The 18512-nt window shown below is 36.4% G+C and overlaps 1 protein-coding gene across 1 annotated transcript in view; it reads right to left on the bottom strand.

Annotated features, from left to right (window-relative positions):
• Nucleotides 1–18512, bottom strand: part of ERICH3 (glutamate rich 3) — a 115996-nt gene that overhangs the window by 70494 nt on the left and 26990 nt on the right. The window contains exons 2-6 of the mRNA XM_023207581.2: nucleotides 16441–16534; nucleotides 13874–13999; nucleotides 10223–10294; nucleotides 8326–8454; nucleotides 3315–3473 (exon numbers count right to left, since the gene is read on the bottom strand). Coding sequence (XP_023063349.1) covers nucleotides 3315–3473; nucleotides 8326–8454; nucleotides 10223–10294; nucleotides 13874–13999; nucleotides 16441–16534 — 580 coding nt within the window. The remainder of the gene's footprint in view (nucleotides 1–3314; nucleotides 3474–8325; nucleotides 8455–10222; nucleotides 10295–13873; nucleotides 14000–16440; nucleotides 16535–18512) is intronic.

The following is an 18512-nucleotide window of genomic DNA, read 5'->3' as shown; positions in this document are numbered from 1 at the left end:
GGACTATAGGCACCCGCCACCACATCCGGCTAATTTTTTGTATTTTTAGTACAGATGGGGTTTCACCATGTTAGCCAGGATGGTCTCAATATTCTGACTTTGTGATCCGCCCGCCTCCGCCTCTCAAAGTGCTGGGATTACAGGCGTGAGCCACCGCTCCCGGCCCCTGCTTTATACTTTTTAAAAGTACTTTAATATAACACAAGCTAAAACAATATGCTATTACTTAGGTATCTTCTAGTTGTTCGCTATTGCAAATACAACAGTACAAAATATTCTTTAATCTGTTTCTTTACACATATGTGTGTATTCCTAGGATAAATTCCTACTTGTTAAAATGCTTGAGCATGTTCATTTAAAATGGTGATAGATATTTGCATATTGCCTTCACAAATACTTGTACTAATTTCTACTTCTACCAATGATATATGAGAAACTCTCATTCTAAGGACATTCATTTTCAATCAAGTCATTATTTTTACTCATTTGCGTCTCATCCAGTCTGTTTTTGACCAAATCACTTTTGCCTAAATTAAAGACTCTCACTGCTGCTACTTAGTAAAGTTCAACCTACTTCTATCTGTTGTACCTTCAAGTACTTTCAACATATATATACTTTACTCTTTTAAAAAGCAATAAGAGTTTTCTGAGTGCTCACTACATGCTCAGCGCTGTACAGAGTATTCTTCTTCTTTAGGAGCTTCTTGTCCGATTTTATATTAAATCATTGTCATCATCAGTGCCATTGAAAAAAATTACAGATAAAACATAATCACAGCATACTTTGTCTGTGAACATTACACTGTAAGCTCCAATAAGTTACTTTTGGCTATCTTGATGCCTAAAGCAGTACCTAGGCCATCGTAAATGCTCAATAAATATTTACTAAATGAAAAGTGAGTTTAGCTAGTTGACATTATTGTGGAATTTATCTCAATCTTGTCAGCACATGAGAGCTACCATTAGCTGCCTGCTCTCAATAACACATACCCCAAAAACTTGAAACAGGAAAAGGCCCTGTAAAGATTCAATTAGTAAATCTATCCAGTGGCTCAGAACAGATTTGAAGAGTCACATTGAAAGAAATCAGGCACATTCCTCAGCCCTGGGCTCAACACAAACACATTTCTCAACTCAGAGACTACCATATATCTCTCAACTTCCTGAGCCCAGTACAAACATGTCCCACCATACATCTCTCAACTCAGAGACTGCCATATATCTCAACTTTAGAAAAAACACCACCTGGAAAATCCCTGATAAGGACACAGCCGTTTGTGGTTTTACTGAAAGCGCGGGAACCAATAAAAAACTGCTAAATGTATAACTTAAAATGTTAACCAATTGTAATGCTGTAACCTAAAGAATTCCCTTGTTCCTCTGTAACCTTACAAGTCCTGTTTACATCGGGCTATTAAAAAGCGAGCACATGCATTGTTCGGGGCTCTCTTGTAAGCTGTGAAGCAGAGGGTCCGAGTTCGAACTTGCAGTAAAGATCCTTGCCACTTGGCTTTGGCTCTGGACTCTGGTGGTCTTCTTTGGGGAATAAACGGTCTGGGCATAACAACATTAAAGAAAAAAAAATTGCCCCCCAGCCAGCAGAGCTTAAATAATACCTGATTGATGGTGTTCACGTATCTAATGGGACAAAGTATTGATCAAAGTAGAATTAATAATTATGGAACTTAAAAATGAATATAATCACCTTGGCAAGCATGGAAAGTACCCATCCAAGTACTACCTAGGGGAGAGGAAATCCTACCCATTGGACTTTGAATATTTCTAGTCCTAATGTCAAAGTTACCACTGGAGGATACAGAGGGTTTTAGCCAAAGACTTTTGAGTTTTCTGGTACCTTCGGCTAGCCCATTCCCAAGATGAGACGGGTGTATCAGGCCATCTAGGCCTTATATGATTAACATTCTTTTACACTGTATCCCCTCATTCTGATTCCATGCTCACTAGGCAACTTTCTCATTGTGATTTGGCTTCTCATATATGTCTGCCTACTAGGGGATAATGCACTTTTATAAGCTTTGACTATGACATCTCTTGGTGAATAAATAGCTCCTGAATACCACTGAGTTTCCTATTTTTGTTTATTATCTAGAGAAAAATGAGCTTGTTTTGAGTTCGTTTAGTTAGCCTGGACAATCTCACAAGATGTGAGTATTTCTGGACGCTGGCTAAAACAGGAACTCTCTGGGCCTTCAAAGTGGAGACCAGAGCCTAGAAAGTGTCAAACTAATTGACATATGACTCAACAAGTTCCCGCCCAACTGTAAGCAGTCTTCCCTAGATAAAGCACCAGCACTTTTGGATTAATTTCTCTTGGTTTCTAGAAAACTATTATTAAATTAACTGAAATAAGATTTATGAAAAGTGCTTCAGAAACTGAAAAGCACATTAAGTGGATTAATATATTATTATTAGTAGTGTTGTATTTATACTTTTATTGTGAAACGCAATCATTTGTCTGAATTAATTTCTTAGTGTCAAGGTTATCTGTCAATTAAAAATAAAAATATCTTAATTTCATATATCTTATGTTTCTTAAGAAATGAAACATAATCATTCCTTTGAACATAATGACAATTGTACTCATGTCACAGGTTTTTTCTTAAGCTGGCAAAATTTTCTTCATGTTAGAAAAATTAACAATACCTTCCAAATTAGTGAATGTACTAATTCTTCCTCCCTATTTAAGTAACTCATATTCCATGGTTACCATACCTCCTTCCTGTGCTCTATTAAATAAGGGAAAATTATCTGAGATATAACCTTGAGAAGGTAAGCAGAATCAAGCTCCTATGTGTGATTAACTCAGCATTTTTTAAAGATGGACATTCTTTTATTTCTATATTCAACCTTCCAAAAGTCAAACTTGAAGCAATTTCATACATTGATGGGAAAGTAAGTCAGCATGCAAATGCAAACCTATTCTTGGAAAGTTTCATTTTCTAGGTTTCATGCATTTAAAATTTGGAGGAAGTCAACACTAGGCCTTTTCTGATAGAAGTCATATCTAGTTCGGAAAAGTTTTCCCCTTTGTTTTTCAATCAGCCTTGTAAACTAATGAGAAATCACCATACATTATTACCAATCTGTTCTTTACTTTTTTGCTCAATGACACAAATTATAGGCCTTCCCATTTGAGTAAGACATAATTAATCACAAGTATGTAGTAAGTGTTTTATACATATACAGTATAATTTTCACTGTGTAGATTCTAATCTAATACCTTGACCACTGTAATAACCTATAATAAACTATTCAAAAATGAAAATATATTTGTTGACAAAAATAACATTTACCCCAATGGGAAACAGAGCTTCATTTTCCAGCAATGAGGTTTTTGATCTGGACCTTGAAGTTACCTTTGGAACAGTTTCTACTGCAGGGTTACTGGGAAGAGGCTGTAATCGAATTGGAGGCTGCATATTTCCTGGAGCAGTATATGGTCGAGGGGCTGTCTAGACAATTAAGGGAAAAAATTCCATTTAAATTAGTATCTTGACATGTTTCCAGAACCAATTAATAACCCAATAAATTGCCTAGTATAATTAATGGTGCCTTTTTACTGAACAGATTAAACTTTAATTATGTCCTTCCATTATATATACCCTTATGACCCAAAGTATTTGTTAAAACATACGGTGTTGAAGTCCTCTACATAACTATATGCCACAATTATAGAGTATTCTAGACAAAGGAGATGTCCTCTGTTACATTCCTGTATTTTTATTCATATTGTAAATTTGCTGACAATAACTAATTTATGCTCTTCATACAATGGCTTTGCTCAATTGAATGTTACGTTGAATAATGTTCCTATTTTAGGGGTCTAAAAGGATATTATTGGAATGGACTCATTTCTGTCTAAATGTCTTCTATATAAACTCTACTGTGAATCTTTTCCGCCTTAAGACTGGTGCTGAAGTAAAAGCAGACAGTATAATTCAAACAAAAGAGGAAAGGAAATGCATTAAAATTTATTCAACGGCATCCTTGAAATACTAGGAAAACAAAAATAGAAAAAATGTAACTGGCAACTTTGGAAAATGTATATAGAATTGGATATGTTTTCTATGCTAGATATTTTCCATTTGTCCCTCTAGATCTACCGTTCACCTTCTGTGGCCTGACCTAGTTTGGGGGTCACTCCTTTCGGGACTACACTCACTAACCTCAGGATTACAGCTGGAGTCCACCAGTGAGAGGCACTAGCAGGAGATGAGATTAGAGTCTTTCTTCTTGACTCACCCTGCAGGGTCATAATGGGCCAGGTTGGTCCCTCTACCAAAGTCCACAGCTCCTTCTGGGAAGCCCTCTCCCAGTTACAGGTACTAGCAGCTGGTTCTGATATCCAATTCCTCCGTTCCCCCATTAGGCCTGGGTGCTGTGGCTTCTGACATGCTGACCCTAGCATGCTTAGCATCCCTAGTTGGATTTCCTTAGCCCTGCCTACTTCTTTGCAAATAGTTTATTAAACACTTTCTAATTACACTGTTTGTTTGAGCCATCTGTCTCCTGCTGAGCCACTGATTGATGCATTTTCTAATCAAGAATGTACTACAGCAAATGCCAGAAGTGCTAGTATAATGTATTAGAAGTACCTTTGGGGGCATTGAAAGAATATTGTTAGTTTAGTATAAAGATTAGCAATGTGGCTGGGTGCAGCGGTTCACACCTATAATCCCAACACTTTGGGAGGACAAGGTGGGTAGAACACTTGAGCCCAGGAGTTGGAGATTGGCCTAGGCAACACGGTGAAACCTTGTCTCTACAAAAAATCCAAAAATTAGCTGGGTGTGGTGCTGTGCACCAGCTACTCGGAGTCTGAGGTGGGAGGTCACCTGAGCCCAGGCAGGTCGAGGCGGCAGTGAGCTGGGACTGTGCCACTACACTTCAGCCTGGGCCACAGAGTGGGATGCTGTCTTAGAAAAAAAAAAGATTAGCAATGTGTCAAAAGTAGAATACAATAGACTTTTGACCCAATTGTTCTAATGCAATAAGATAGTAGAAAGCCTATCAAGAACAGTACATACATACTTAGGTAGGAGGATGAGAAGGATGGTATATAAGTGACTAATGAAAAGCGTTTAATACATTGATGTTAAAGAATAGTGAACAACAAATATTCAGCTCTGGAAAAGTGTGTGTAAATACTTTAAAAAATGATGATAAGGCAGCTCCTACTACCAAAAACCAGCCTTAGAAATTAGGCTTAAGAAGCATGCCATATGTTGCTAAATCTCTGATTTTGTTAAGTCAGCATTTATTGAATTTCCACCATAGAAACCGTGAGAACATAAAAAGTATTTTTTAACATCTAATGGCAACACATAACAACTAGTGTCAAATGAACCACACAAATACTACCAAACAGACAATAAAATACCTGAGACCATAACTTAGAAGTAAAAGTTCTTAGAACGTTTAGGGTAAGCCAAGGAGGCTAATACAACTTAAAGTTCCACAAAAGCAGTTAGATGTTATCCAAATGGTAAACGAGAAGAAAGTGGATAAGCAGAGAAGAAGGATAAATTTGAACATCCAACCAGGAAGAGAGCTGGTTGTGAGCAAGACCTGGAAAGAGTAGCAAAGATAATATTCCCCAATATCTGTTTTCTTTTTTTCACTGGGAACATGGTTACTATGAATACAGATGATATTTCCCAGCATCCCTTGGAATTCTGTGTAGATGTATGCCTCAGTTCTGGCCAATAAGATGTGAGCAGAAGCGACACATGAGACTTCCAGGTCATGTGGTTAGAGAGAAGATATGTGCTCTCACTTTACCCTTCCCTATGGTGATATGCCATCTTGGCTTTTATGGATAAAAGCAATACCCTAAGTCTGGCAGATCAGCAACACAAAAGGAGTCTGGACTTTTGATGACTTCATAGAGTTAAGATAGCATGCCAGCTGAGACTCATGTATATGCTGAGATGGGGAGGAGACCCTTTCGTTTATATCAATGTTATTATATTTATGGTTTCCATACACAAACCTATATCACAACCAATATGAGAAGCCAAGTGAATTGACTAAAGCAGCATTTGGTCTAAAGAAACAAAAAAATAAGCCTATATGGTCCAAAAGGTAAAAGGTCTTAAAACCCAAAAAGAGAAATTAGAATAGAGGTTTCTGAACAAAGGAATCAGATCACCTAAAAGAATTCTTTTGAACTTTGTAAAACAAACATGCCTCAAGGATCTCTCCTGTCAAATAATCCAACTGAACACAAAAACTTGAAAAATCTATTGTAGAAATTTCAGAGAACAGTTTGCTGCAAACTAGAACATGATCTATTGGTTGCTGTGCTCTAAATTTTACTTCCCTACATTTGCATATAGATATCATTCAGTTAGATGAATGTGGTAGTCAAATGTTTAACTGATTACATTTATCTCTAAAAACAAATCTGCACCATTAACTAACAGCTGTGAGCTACAAATTGTTGTAGTTCACATCAGAAGCCACCTTAAATTCGTTATATTTTAAATTGTGTGTAATATATTTTCTTGGAATAAATATGGCATTGTAGCTTAACATTCTGAAAACCATACCAGAATAGGAATTGAAATTAACTACCTGGTGATTACTCAGCTTAGCTGAGCATTTCTAATTCTTAGTAGATGAGTAGGGGTGAATGTTCCAAGCATATGCAGAATTAGCTGAAATGATTTTCCATAGTTTTAATGGGAGTGGTACAGCTAAAAATCTGTATACTGTTTTGAAAGTTTAGGTTACCAAGGGCATTAACATTGTGTTGGATGATTTCCTTATTCACTTAAAAAAGTTAAAAAAGAAAAAAAAATCAATGGCAATATCTCAAAAGGATTATTATCTTTATCTCAGGGACACTTGGAGATCATAAGTCAAATTTAAAGAATATGTATCCAGATTGGAAAAAAAAGGAGGGAGATTTAGATTTCTGTAAAATGGGAACTATTTAATTCCAAGATCACAATAGGTATCACGGTGCAAAAGCACCATCAGGGAGGGCCACGTGAAGAATCCTGGCTTACCAGAGAGAAAGGTTTTTGAAGCTAGCGTCAGTGTTTCCTGTAATTTTAAAATTGCTTTTTCACTCCTACCACATTAAGATCTGCTGGATGTATCATAAACTATTTATTGAGGGTGTTCAGCTGGAAAATTGAAAAGAAAGCCTTTCAAGGATTTTTCCTCTCTGAAACAGGTGGGAAGACAGGAAACAGCACGTGATTGTTTCTTTTGTTTCACTCAGGTTAAACTTTTGAGAGTCTAGTGAATTTGCCATCCAATAAAAGAATTTGTATACATATACATTCAAATCAAACCTGGAAATAGGGTGACAACAAAGGAAAGATGGTTGCTTTTCATCATTTGAGCTGTTCATCAAGAAATGTCAAAACATATTTACCCTTTGAAAAATGTCAAAGCTTAACACTATATATGATGAACCTACTTCAACAATCTGTGAAAGCATTGCAATTTCTCCATAAATATTTTGCAATTCAGAAAAAGTACATGCTAACAAGGAAATATATTAGGCTACACGAAGCAAGAATAAAGATATAATCAAGCAATTCATTTACAACTTAAACCATCAACCTCCAGCAAATGTTTTACAAATCTTTTCCTGTATCTATATTATGTCAAGGTACTTTACCTTCCCTCAAGCAAACACCACCTTTAGATTAGAAAGAAATCAAACTGGAATAAAATATCACTGTTTAGTTTCTTCGGAGAGAGTTTCTGTACATTTAATTATTTTTATCTTAGAGTATGTGCACAGACTTTTAATAAAAGAAGCTCAAATGTTAGTATTTAGCCCAATATGCTATATGGAACCATTGAATATATACAGATGAGGTGGAAGTAGAGGGAACAGCAAGAACAAAATCTAGAGGTCAGAAAATATAGAATATGTATAGTGGTCCATTTTGCTGCATTGAAGGGTGCTGAAGAGTAATCATGCAGAAAAAAATTTGGAATAGCTAATTTGAGGTCATATGGTTTAAGGTCTTAACTGACATCTGAGAGTCTGAGCTTTTCTTAGGCCAGGGAAAGTATTTGGGTATATAAGTAACATAAGTAATTGGGACTTCCAGAAAGCTAATCTAGCATTCATGAGCAAAATTATTTGGCAGTAGTGATATTTACTAGAAGTGAGACATTCAGAAGAGACACAGTTGAGCAGATATAAGACTGTATTTTCATTCAGTAGGACTGGCAGGATTATGCAGACATGCTCCCAGAGAGTATCCTTTCTGAGAATAAGAAATAATAAATTAATTAGCTGGGATACTGCATGACAAAGTGTTTAATATTACTCACCAGTGCTAATGGACTGGAATGTCCTTCATCAACCAGAACACTATGGCCACGATTAGTCTTTGGGCCAACTGGTGGGTGGGGAGATAGGATTGGCATGTTATTTTCAGCAGACCTTCTTGTGTGCTCTCCCTAGAATAAGAAAGCAATTTAGCAAATAGACACAGAGTTAGTAATCTAGGTTAGATTATGCATGACATGTACGAAATACTATATGACTAAAGAAATTCTTTCTCATTTCTTCCAAGAGTTACTTTTGTTAAGGAGTTAGGTATGGTGGTAAAAGGCAAGAAATTGAGTCGGCTTTATTTGTGCTCAAAGAAATAACTGCAAAAGCAGTGTATCCTCCATTTTAGCAATAATATTTGTTAATTTTAAGCAGATCACTACAAAAGGCATAATGAACTTTACTACTGTGATCAGTAGACTACCAGAAAATAGTACTTTTCTATCTTAGAAAATGAATAATTCCATTAGGCAAAAAGTGTCCCATGTTTTAAAAAATGAGAGCTAAAATATATGTTGTGCCATATTCAGTAATAAAGTGAAAATTGTTCAAATAAAAATCATATGAAGAGGCACAAGGGTAGCAAATCTCTGACAATGCTACAATATGCCCATGTACTTCCTTTACTGGGTCTGGCTACCTGGGCAAGGGTGAATAACACATAGCAACTTTTCCTGCTTCATGCAGTGTGAGTGACTCTTTTTTCCAGTAACCACATTTTCTCCATCAACATTTCAGCAGATAAATTATAGAATCTATGACTTAGTCCTTGGTGTAGGGCAATATTGGCAAAGCTGGATTAACCACAAATCTCTACACACCAACTCTTTGATCTTGAAAGGGATTGATACACACAATCCCTTTGTTCCCCTAGTGCTCATCATCTTTAACCATTCTGCAGCTTGTGAGAACCTTCCCGCTTCCAGGACACCATTCTAACAGGCATGTTTGTGACCACTTGAAGGTTCCTTTTCAGCCTTTTCAGGTGGAGTGTGTGATCTACACACCACCCTCTGTCATTTGAAAACATTTTTGTAACAAAATTATCTTCTCACCCTGATAAAATAGACCTGAGTCCATCAGGCAAGGGTGAAAAATTACTGTCTTTTATGACAAGTTATTCTACAGAAGCTTTACAAATATTCATCAGTTCGTGAAACGTATCTGAGGCCGCATATTTGTAATACCACAGTACACATAAAATTAAGAACAACATGTGATTACTAATGACTTCAGAAATTGAGTAAAACTGCCAACCTAAATGGAAATCTTGAATTTAACTGAATATCTCATCTCTTGATTCAAGTTTATATATCCTGAGTTCACTGCAAAGAAGATATATTTAAAAATAGAAAACAAGGAATTTTAAAATGCCTTTTACAAAATCTACATTGTATCATGCTTTCTTTTGCTAATGAGGATCCTTTCCACCATATGTTTCCAAGGGTCACATTCAAATGAAAATGTGTCATAGTATCATTCTTAAAAAGTCCTTTTTTCCATCAGGTTGGAAACATTACCATCCATTTTTACCTTCTTAAGACACAAACAAAAATCCCTTGCCCTCTATCACAAGAATATATAAAAGCGAAATTTCAGGAACATTTTCAAGTTTGTCTTTGAAAGGTTTGTGCCTCATTAAAATTTATTTTGTACAAATAGCTCCTATTTTTGTCACAATCTTCTGTAATAGTGATGGCTAAGGTTTAGGCTTGGTTGAACCATCATTGACTTCAACTATGTTTTACCCAAAAGTAAAGTGTCCCAGGGAACTGGAATCATAGTTTCACTGTTTTTTTTGTTTGTTTGTTTGTTTGTTTGTTTGGCTTCTTTTGTTTGTTTTAAATCATAAAATAATACTATGAAGTAAAAGACAGTTATATAACTCCTTACCTTAAACATCTGGATTCGCTCCTTCCTAGCTAAGGTCTCCAATTTCTTTTTTATTTCAAGCTGATGGTAACGCTAAGCATATAGGAAAGAATAAAGGAGAGAATCATATCGGTTATAGCAAAAACCAGTTTAGAGAAAAATAATTCCAACAGCTAACTATATTCTCAATTACCCCTCTTGTCATTGAAATGGAGAAGAATCATCTGCATCAGTGCACAAGTGGGAATATAAATTGGTGCAACTATTTGGAAATTCAATTTTCAACATATATTAGCAGTTAAAAGTGTTCATAACCTTTAACCCTTAAATTTCACTTCTGAACCTGTGGGAAATCTAAGTAATTTTTAAAAATGTCTTATGCACAAAGATGCTATCTGAAAATTTTTTTTCCTTTTTCTTTAAGGTAAAAGAAAATGCAGAAACAATATGAACTATAAAGAGAATGGTTATATTCCTGGCACATCCATATGATGGAATAAAATATAATTGATCATTTAAATAATGGTTCATACAGATCATTAAATAAGGTTTATACAGATTCTGTTTAAAAAGATGGACAATGCACCTAATGCAGGATAAAAGCAGGATACAGAATTTCACAGAAATACAATTTAATTTATTAAGCTCTTATTGTGTGTCTGTCCCTGTGCTAGGAAGATGCTTCACATACATTATTTCTTCTTGAACAACTCTAATTGCCAAGCCACCCTATTTTACAAACAAAGACACTGAGGCAGAGGATAATGAACTTGCCCCAGGTCATATACCCAGCCAGTGGAGGAGCTGTAATTTCAGCCTTGGCCTATCTGACACTAACTTCCTGTTTTTTACCTGTTTTTTTCACAAAACCTTGTTGTCCCTGTCACAACATAGTATGAGTTTACTAAGGTAAAAATATGAATAGAAAAGAGACTAGAAAGAAATGGATGTTAACAGCAGTTGTCTCTGAAGGAGGAATTGTATGTAATTATTTTCCTTTTTTATGCTTTTCCCCCTAAGTTTTTGTAATATATTATTCTATAATTTAAAAATAAGCCTCACGCAAAAATAATCTGTTTAAAAGGCAAATTGAAATTAATTAGACATATTTGAGAGTGTTTTATTCATTGGCCCTTTGAAAAAATGTTTCCCCTCTGTTCTTGGTTCCCTCCTACTGCCTTAGGAGCCCTGCAGACTCAATAATTCCCTATCATCAATCCTCTTCTTAACACTTCCCTTTCCTCTCTCTTTTCCTCTGATCTCCTACCCACTTATTGTAAAACTGTTCAACTCACTATCAACCTTTTCCCACCTTCCATTTATTCCCAACTCACTGTAGTCATCCACATCGACTGACTTGCCACTTCCCTACTGCTGAAACTACTTTTGCCAAGTCCACCAATGTTTTTGTCTTCTGGGTCAAACCTAATTTCCCTTTGTTCCCCTAGTGCTCATCATCTTTAACCATTCTGCAGCTTGTGAGAACCTTCCCGCTTCCAGGACACCATTCTAACAGGCATGTTTGTGACCACTTGAAGGTTCCTTTTCAGCCCATGCTGTTGTTCTTGATCTCCTGCAGTGCACATACCTCCAACCAGGTGAGAAACTCTTTCTTCTGAGCTCTTTCTTCTCCCTCACTCCTTCGCATTCAGTCAGCTTAAATCTTTCTCCCACTTCAGCTTCTCTGTAGACAGCTGCATCTCTCAGCACTACCACTACTGTTATTAATCTACACCCTTCGGCAATAGCTTCCTAATTGACCTCCCACCTCCAATCTTTTCCAGCTCATTAATCTATCTTCCACATTTTTAGCAACATCATCTTTCTAAAACAGCTCTGCTCATTTCTTTTACTCCCCTGCTGAAAAACATTTCATCGCCTCATCACCTACACCCCAAACTTACTTGAGAATTTAAGGCTCTCCAGAGACTGGGTACCAACTTGTGGGAGAGTGTCACTTCTTGCCACTCCTGCCAACTAACCCACTGTGCAGTCTGGCCTCAGTGAGGGTTCCTTTCCATCTACTATGTCCTTTCACACCTCTGTAACTTCTGAGGTCTAGAACACCTTTTCCATGTTTTCACAGGAACCCTCACTCAGTCTTCAAACAGCAAGGCCTCTGTTCAGCTTCCTCTGACTACCACAGAGAAAAGTCATCCTTCTCTCCTTTTCTGAGCTCAATTTGTTCCTCTCCTCTAGCACTTAGTCACATTCTACAATATTTTTTTTAATCCTGCCTTGCAGCTTCAACACACAGCCTCACACTGGAACATGGTAGCCTGCAATTATGGCTTGTTGCATGAGTGAATGTATGAATGTGAATACGGCAGTATTAGCAAGGAGCATCAGCATAAACTAAATGTGAGACAAATGTGACAATTTAAAGATAAATAGTTTGCTCTATTATATTTATATATGATTTATTCTATTATGTAGCAATTATATTATTTAATATACTACATATTAACATTTATCTAAAATATTTATTCAGAACTAGGAATCCACAAAGATTTAAATAATAGCATATTCAACAGTTATGATGCGTCAGAATGTGTGAAGTGAAATTTTGGAAAACTAGACTTTAAGGATTAAGGCTAACAGAGAACTCACTGCCTGTTGGGTAAATTTGAAACAAGGTGTTAATTTTATGCTGTACTATTTATTGTTTTCACAGAAAAATTACAGCTAATACTTTTATAAGCAAGAATTTAGGGCCACAAACAACAATTCTATGTAATTCACAGTCATGATATGAAGCACAAAGTAAATTCCTAAATGCACAGATCATACACATCTTAAGTGAACACTTCATCTACCTAATGCAGCATAATAATAAATATTTTCAGTGGCACTAGACTTAATATTGGTTTACTGATGATTCTACAGTTGTTCATAAATGTTTACTGTACTCACAGGTCAACGGTTTTACGAGCCAAGTTTTCTGATTTACTGCTTGTATGGTCAAGCCAAGAAGCGACATGCTTTTTCACAGAGATTAAAATGGTGTTGATGCTTGAAACTACAAGTTCCATGGAGCAAGGCTGAAATAATTTATCAAATTAGCTAGATATCCCACTAAGATGCCCTGTCAGATTCAAAAAATATATTGTTGATGCTTGGTTTGTGCATCTATGTTGACCAGCATGGCCTACGGTAGAAGGGACAGCAGATGTTAAAATGCCTATTCCTTGAAATGTAACATACGGCTGAGCCTCAGAGCCTTAAAAGAATAACAGATCTGAAATAATTCATGGCAATGGAATTACTGATATTTAAACAGATGTCACTTTTTTCAGCAAATGGAAATTGAGGTACAGATGGTGAGGGCTGGTATGTTTTAGAGTAGCCATTGTGAATGAAAAATCTACATTTGGAAAATTAAATATCACAAAATATATAATGATGGCCATATTTTTCTCCAACTGAAATGGAGAAAAGCTTACACTAGACTTCTGGCTCCTGGCTTCCCAGAGAGATATTGAGTATTTCTTTGTTTCATTTTCTTTTTTAATGAAATGCAGAAAGAATATCTCTTTTTCTAGGTACAAAAGCATTATTAATTATCATATTAGACAATATCAATCACAAAGAAAATAGTAAAGATTTACACCTCCATCTTCATTGATGTGGAAGTAGAAAAAAATAAAATAAAAAATAAGTATACATTTATACCTCCATATCAAGAACTTTATGAAAAATTGCCTGGGCTAAGCACTCCCGGATATATTTTTGATGATCCCGCTTCATAATATTTAGTTTATATTCTTTTTCAGAAAGTATTCTTCCACTTCTTGTGATCTGTCATGAATAAATAAAACATACATAGAAATATAAAATAGGAAATGTGGTGTTAGTTTCCAAAAAAGAGAGGCTGGAGGGTGGAGAAGACAGACAGGCACACACACACACACACACACACACACATACACAGAGAGAGACAGAGAGAGAGAGGCCTTGGGGAGGCGGGGAGGGAGGGAGAGAGAAAAAAAAGGAGAGGGGAGAAAGAGGGAGAGAAAGCAGCAGTAGCTTTTAAGCCTAAAAGAATATATCACTATAGTTGATAAACTTTCACTTTTAATGAATATTTCATGAGGCAAAAAGGAGAAGGGAAGTCTCATATACCCTTCATTGTGAAAACACACACATGTGGTACACTTGACGTTTAAAACAAGATTTTCATCACAGTAACAATTTTCCCTTGATGGAACCCACGTGTTCTTTTCATTTCTCTTTTGAACACTTTCCTGGAGGAACAGGGTGGGGTACTACCTTGAAACAATGACCAGGAGCAGTGATCATAGGACTGATGATCTTGCAGGAAATACTTTGAAGGGCAAACATGGGAGCTACAGAGGAGATCATCAGTTTGTTTTAAAAATAATTGGTTTCATTACTTTGTTTTCCTACTGCTTTTTTTTCTTCCACTCTCCAGCCCAAAATGTAATTTAATTTGTTGTTTTGATTCAGAATTTTACACATTATGCGGTAGCATACATAGAAGATATTCAATATTGGTCTCAACTGGCATCATTGCAAGTCCCAGGAATGACCATTTTTGTTGTGGATTTACTTATTTTTCTTTTCTTTAATTCTTCCTGTGGGCATATTTGTTGATGTGTTGTATTGTTCTCTATCCCCTGTAAACAAAGAGCATTACCCATATGGATTGTTCACCTTCTTCTTTTCCACTTATTTAAGCTTTGCTCCCCTCTTTCATGCAAGCCACATATTTTTCTTAATTCTGCTAACTGTATCTTTTTACCACTACTGTTGCAACACACTGGAGTATTGAGATCAACCAGAGTTGTGCTACAAGTGATGGGTTACTGGTAATCTTTTTTTGTAAATACATTTTCCAATGGAAGAAAGAGATATACCTATAGAAAGTGTGCTTGGAATTACAGATAACCCACTTAAAGTCTTTGTGCGACTATGTCTGAGCTCCCCAACTAGAGTGGAAGCTCCTATAGGGCAAAGGTGCTTAAACTTGACCCTGCATCAGAACCACCTGCAGAGCTTGTTGAAAAACTGATAGGTCCCTTACCAGAGCTTCTGATTCAATTAAGTCTGCGGCAAGGCTCTCATATTTGCATATTCTATCAGGATTCCGGGTGTCCCTGAACACTGCTAACTGAGAGGCTATATTTGAACCTCTAGAGAAAGGGCTGCATCTTTCTTATTTGAATTGCCATGCATACAACCAGTGTTCAATAAGTGCTTGTTAATGATGCTGATAAGTAAGTACAAAGTCCTTCCTATTTGTACGCAAAACTCACAGACTGTTATCCAAAGAAGTGATGTTAATAGTAACAATAATTACAACACCCATTTATTGCACATCTCTAACTGCCACAATTCTGAGAGCTGCATGCCATCATTCTCATTTTACAACTGAGGAAGTTGGGGCCGAAAAAGTTAAGAAAGTGATTTACTCAAGATTCTATGGCTTATAAATGGCAAGCTCGGTTTCAGCCAGGTCTGTCTGATAACAAAGCCTCAGGAGGAGAAAAGCAAGCTCTCTGAGATCTATCAGCTAGAGTGCCAAGCACAGAAACAAGGATTAGAAATGCAATACGTGCTCTTTCAACACCATGGCAACAATAGTTAAGGAAACCCATTGTGTTTTAAGAAGGTAAACAGCTAACACTTTCTATAACCACATCTCTTTCTTTCCATGGAACACTGTAACATTTTTAAAAGGTTTGACATTGTATACATTTAGAGGAATAGAAATTTTGAGGAAAGAACAGTTGTGAAGCTAATGAAATACACTAATATTATCAATAAACCATCACAGGAAATAATTTGCTTTGAAATGTGGGGGAAATGTTGAAATGTACATGTCTTCCACACCATATTCCGTGAATATCAAAAGCAATAGTTTTTCCGAAGATGACAGTAAAATCTTCTCTATCTTCAATTCCTAACAGTTTCTAGCTCATACAACGTGTTCAGTAAATATGTGTTGAATGAATGAATAAACAAACAATTGAAATATGCTGTTGGAAACTCTCAGGGCCTTTTCCTCAATGATTTATAAGTTTTCTTAGCAGTCATTGTGACCTGCCTTCCTATCTTCTCAAACAACCTCAAATACATAAATCAAAACTTTGGAAGAAAGAAATTTTTCTAAAATGAGGGGAAGTGGAAGATGTCACTCAAAGAGAAAGCCTGAAAAGGTAGGGAATTATTGGACTTCATGAAGCAAGAAGGTCATTGGAAAGTAAACCAAAACTTACCAGTCCTGATCTTAAGAGATGACGCCTTATCCTTGTATTGTTAAAATATCCAGCCAGGTGTTTATCCATAAGGCTATTATATGCTGCAAGTAACCTAAAATGCAAAAATAAAACCAATAAGGTTTTACAAAGGGTTGTTTGATAACCAAGGCAATTCTTTACTTTCTCCCCAAACAGTGCATAATCATTCACTCATGCAGCCTGCCAGTCATTCATGTATGTATTTAATAAACATGTATTGAGTCCCTACTCTTTTGTAAGTCTCATGATAAGACCTAGAAAATCATCCTGATTTTAATTATTCCACAGACAAGTAGGGAAATCACACATCAACAAGTAAAGTGAATGGGGAAAGTCAACAAGAGAAATATGCAAAAAGTCATGGCAGCACAGAGAAGGAGGCCACCAGCTCCAGTTGTCAAAAAGGGCCTCACAGAGGATGCCTGATGGGAAAGTAAGGGCTCCTTCAGCAGAGTCTTTAGCCTCTCATGACATACCCTAAACTCTGATAACTCAAACTTACCTGCTGTCTCTCATGTTCAGAATACAACGTGGTGCCCCAACTGTGAAGGCCCTTCCTTCACCTGCCAGCCAGCAGATAATATCTGTAGTGTATAAGCATCTCTTCTCTTAGGAAACATTCTCTGATATGTCCTGGTGTGCTGTGTTGCCTTCCATTCCCGCTCCCTACCTCCTACCCCATAAGACCCTGAGTTACTATCTCATCACATAATATGTAATTGTTTATTTCTTGGTATCCTCTGCTAGATTTGAAGTCTAGGCCAGGATAAAGCATTATTCTTGGTATCCCTACTGATGTTATTTGTCATGTATCAAAATAATAATGTGATCAGTAAATAAAGATACAATTTTGTCTGGGACTTATTTTTCTTGTTGTAAGTTCCTAACTAAATTTAAGCTCGTATTTTGAAGAGTTAACTTCCTCATATATATCTAGACATTTGCGTTAATTTCACATCCAGCATCAAAATAATAATTCATAGATCACTTTTGATTTGTATGGTCTTTTAAGAGATAAAAGAAGATAAATTGGTTTATTGATTATATGCTATACCTTAGTAAATTGTCAATCTAAGTCTGTATGTCAAAGTTGAGCACTATTTTCCATTTCAACCTATCCTTCATTAATTACTCAGTAACTTACAAAAACATGCACACAAATATGTATGTATACATGGTGCATGCACATACACATTCATACATAGACATACACATAGATGTTAGTATATACAGTATACAGTAGTCCTCCCTTATCCACAGGGAATACACTCCAAGACCCCTAGTGGGTGCCTGAAATCGTGGATAGCACCAAATCCTATGTATACTAGGTTTTTTCAATCTGATATCCAACATGGCTGCTAAGTGACTAAAGGGTGGGTGGCATACATTGTGTGTATACCCAGGAAAAACGGATGATTCACATCCTGGGCAGGAAGGAGCAGGACAGCATAGGATCTGACAACACTACTCAGAACAGCGTGCAATTTAAAACTTATAAATTGTTTATTTCTGGAATTTTTCCATTTAATATTTTTGGACTGTGGATGACCAAGGGTAATTAAAACCACTGGAAGTGAAATCACAGATAAGAGGGGGCTACTCTGTGTGTGTGTGTGTGTGTGTGTATACATATACACTTACATACATATATATATAGAGAGAGAGAGAGGGAGAGAGAGAGACAGAGATAGAGGAAGACAGACAGAGATAGACAGAGGCAGAGTTAGGGAGAGGCAGAGAGAGAAAGAGAACAAGAAAGCCTAAAGATAGTCCAAACACAAAGCTGTCTTTAAAAAAATGCATACCCTATTACAGGCAACAAAGTTTTACAATCTATACATTTTATGAGCTGCTAATCCTTCATTTATTCTGAGATCAGAGCAGGGACTCATATTGTAGTCAAGTAAATATCATTAGCAACAGTTTTATTTAACAGTTTGTACTCCTTAATTACATGGAGATGATATGGGTGACTTCTTCATGCCTCTTTTCTCCTTAACAGCACATCGCAGGAAAGTTCCATGCTGCCAAACGGTAAGAAAAGTTTAATT

Source organism: Piliocolobus tephrosceles, chromosome 1, assembly GCF_002776525.5.
Source record: "Piliocolobus tephrosceles isolate RC106 chromosome 1, ASM277652v3, whole genome shotgun sequence".
NCBI lineage: Eukaryota > Metazoa > Chordata > Mammalia > Primates > Cercopithecidae > Piliocolobus > Piliocolobus tephrosceles.
The sequence above is the reverse complement of the archived record's forward strand: the minus strand, read 5'-3'. Positions and strand labels throughout refer to the sequence as shown.